The sequence below is a fragment of the Nematolebias whitei genome, chromosome 6 (genome assembly GCF_014905685.2).
Source record: "Nematolebias whitei isolate Nwh7 chromosome 6, NemWhi1, whole genome shotgun sequence".
NCBI lineage: Eukaryota > Metazoa > Chordata > Actinopteri > Cyprinodontiformes > Rivulidae > Nematolebias > Nematolebias whitei.
The window spans coordinates 29886226-29888486 of record NC_056503.1 but is presented as its reverse complement, the minus strand read 5'-3'; the positions used below and the strand labels follow the sequence as shown (position 1 = coordinate 29888486).

Below are 2261 nucleotides of genomic sequence, written 5' to 3'. Positions count from 1 at the left end.
TGATGGAATGGAACATAAAAGTTAACACATGCGGTCTTTTATATATATATATATATATATATATATAGATATATATATATATATATATATATATATATATATATATTTTTTTTTTTTTTTTTATTATTGGTCAGTCAGAAACTGTCAATCAGTGAAAAACACATTCCTCCATTTTGTTGCCGTTTTATTTGCACAACCAAACAACAATTTGTAGAAAACGTGCATTTTAAAGCAAGAAGCAGCAGGATGGAGAAAATATTCATTCTGAGCAGTAAAATAGTTTCAATCCAGTGTTTTAGTCATGCAGTAGCTTCTTTTTTTTTATTCAACCAATGCTTCTCTCTGCAGTCCTCTTGTCCTACTGACACAGTAACACGGAAGAGAGGAGCAACAGACACGAGTGGGGGGGCTTCCTCTGCGCTGTATAATCTCCACTGAATGTTACACTCACTGGCATAAAAAAGGCAAATAATAATTCATCTCCTGCCAGATGAATCAAAAGAACATCATGGAAACACAAATCAAACCCTCCTCCCTCAGTGTTTTCTGTCAGTCAGAGCATCACTACAAGGCGTGACACACCCACTACAGCAGATCTGTTCACATTTCACCATAAAGCAGCAGAATATCTCCATTAGTTCTAACTAAAGCTCCATTTTTTATATATTTCCCCCACCTTTTCAGCCACTGCTGGTGTACAGATGTTAACATCCTTTAACCAAAATGGCCAATTGACATTGATTTGAATAATTTATTTAACCTGGCAAGCTAAAACACAAACCAATGGTGTGTTTATAGGCATGGCTCTGGTCGGCATAAGAGGTTTAACAGAGCATAATGGGATTAAAGCTGAGGATTCTGTGGGATTGATCCCCTTTTTTTTTATGTGGAATTGGATTGTTTCCACTGCAGGATCAATAGAGCTGAACAGCATTGCTGCACTGCTGCACAGGGAGATGCAAGCTGAATGTCAATGCCAGGTTTCCCACCTCCAGCTGCGGATCAGCCACATCTGACTCACTCTCCAGCTCAGTGAGGACTGGATCCAGACTCCTACCGTCTTGTATTTATTTATTTAGTTCGTTATGTTGCAAGGGTCGGGTCCACTCACCGTCACTGCGGTGTGTCTGACTGCGTTGCACGCCGTCTGCCGGATCTCGGCCGCGCTCCCGGGTTTCAGCAGGTTCTTGGTGAATCTCCGGGTCGACTCGGCTGCCATCTCTCCGCATCTGAGCGGCTCCAAGGCGCAAAGTCAGTGCCTGCCCCTCGCACCTAACATCAGCCCTCTGTTTACACACGCGCGCGCGAGCGCCTCACACGCGTGCAGGATATGTCTGCTACGAGCTGACGTCAAGCTCGTTGCATTCTTGTGCGGTTACTTTCAAATTAAAATCCCTTACTTAGCCAGGGCGCGTGATTTAGTAGTCGAGCTTTTATTTTGAAGGTTGGGCGTAAGTTCCCGTGCTAATACATAAGGGTTTTATGATTTTTCTCATTATTTTAAAAATGACAATAATCCTACTATCCACGTTGTGCATATGGAAGCTATAGTAGCTTACCAATAAACAACATTATAACTCTATGTTGAATTTGAATAGATATTTATCTCTGTCAGTTCCAATTTTAACGACGAGCTTTGAAATGCCAGCCCTTCTTCAGCAGTCTGGTCACGATCGAGGCATTTACAGATGACGCACACTTTAATCAACAGCGACCCCTGGCGGGAAATAAGGAGAAATTCTACAACGCCAATAAAACTTATACTTTTTTTTACGGTTTTAATATAATTTATTTATAAAAGTCACGTTTATACTAAAACGTGAATTAATTTCGTTCTGTTTAACGACACAGTCTTTGTATGTGTAAATTAATGCTTTTACATTAACGCGCCACTCAAGGTTGGTGAAAGTCTGTCCACTTCGGTCCCTCTTTCCTGCGGGGTCCCACAGGGCTCGATCCTTGGACCCCTTCTCTTCTCGCTCTATCTGCTCCCACTGGGATCCATCTTAAGAAAACATGCCATCTCATTCCATTGCTATGCCGATGACTGCCAGATCTACCTGCCACTGAAACCAGCCAGTGCTCGTTCCATCCACCCTCTCCTCAAATGTCTAGATGACATTAAGGCATGGATGACTTCAAATTTTCTCAGTTTTAACGACCAGAAAACTGAAGTCATCGTCTTTAGTCCTAGCTCAGCTGCCTCCTCAGATCCTGCAAACCTGGACTCACTTCAGCCCTATCTCAAGCACACTGTTAGA

The 2261-nt window shown here is 42.2% G+C and overlaps 1 protein-coding gene across 1 annotated transcript in view; it reads right to left on the bottom strand.

Annotated features, from left to right (window-relative positions):
• The window catches only part of dock10 (dedicator of cytokinesis 10), a 107871-nt gene extending 106652 nt beyond the window's left edge, over positions 1–1219 (bottom strand). Inside the window, exon 1 of the mRNA XM_037677796.1 lies at positions 1112–1219. Coding sequence (XP_037533724.1) covers positions 1112–1219 — 108 coding nt within the window. The remainder of the gene's footprint in view (positions 1–1111) is intronic.
• Between the last annotated feature and the right edge of the window lie 1042 nt (positions 1220–2261).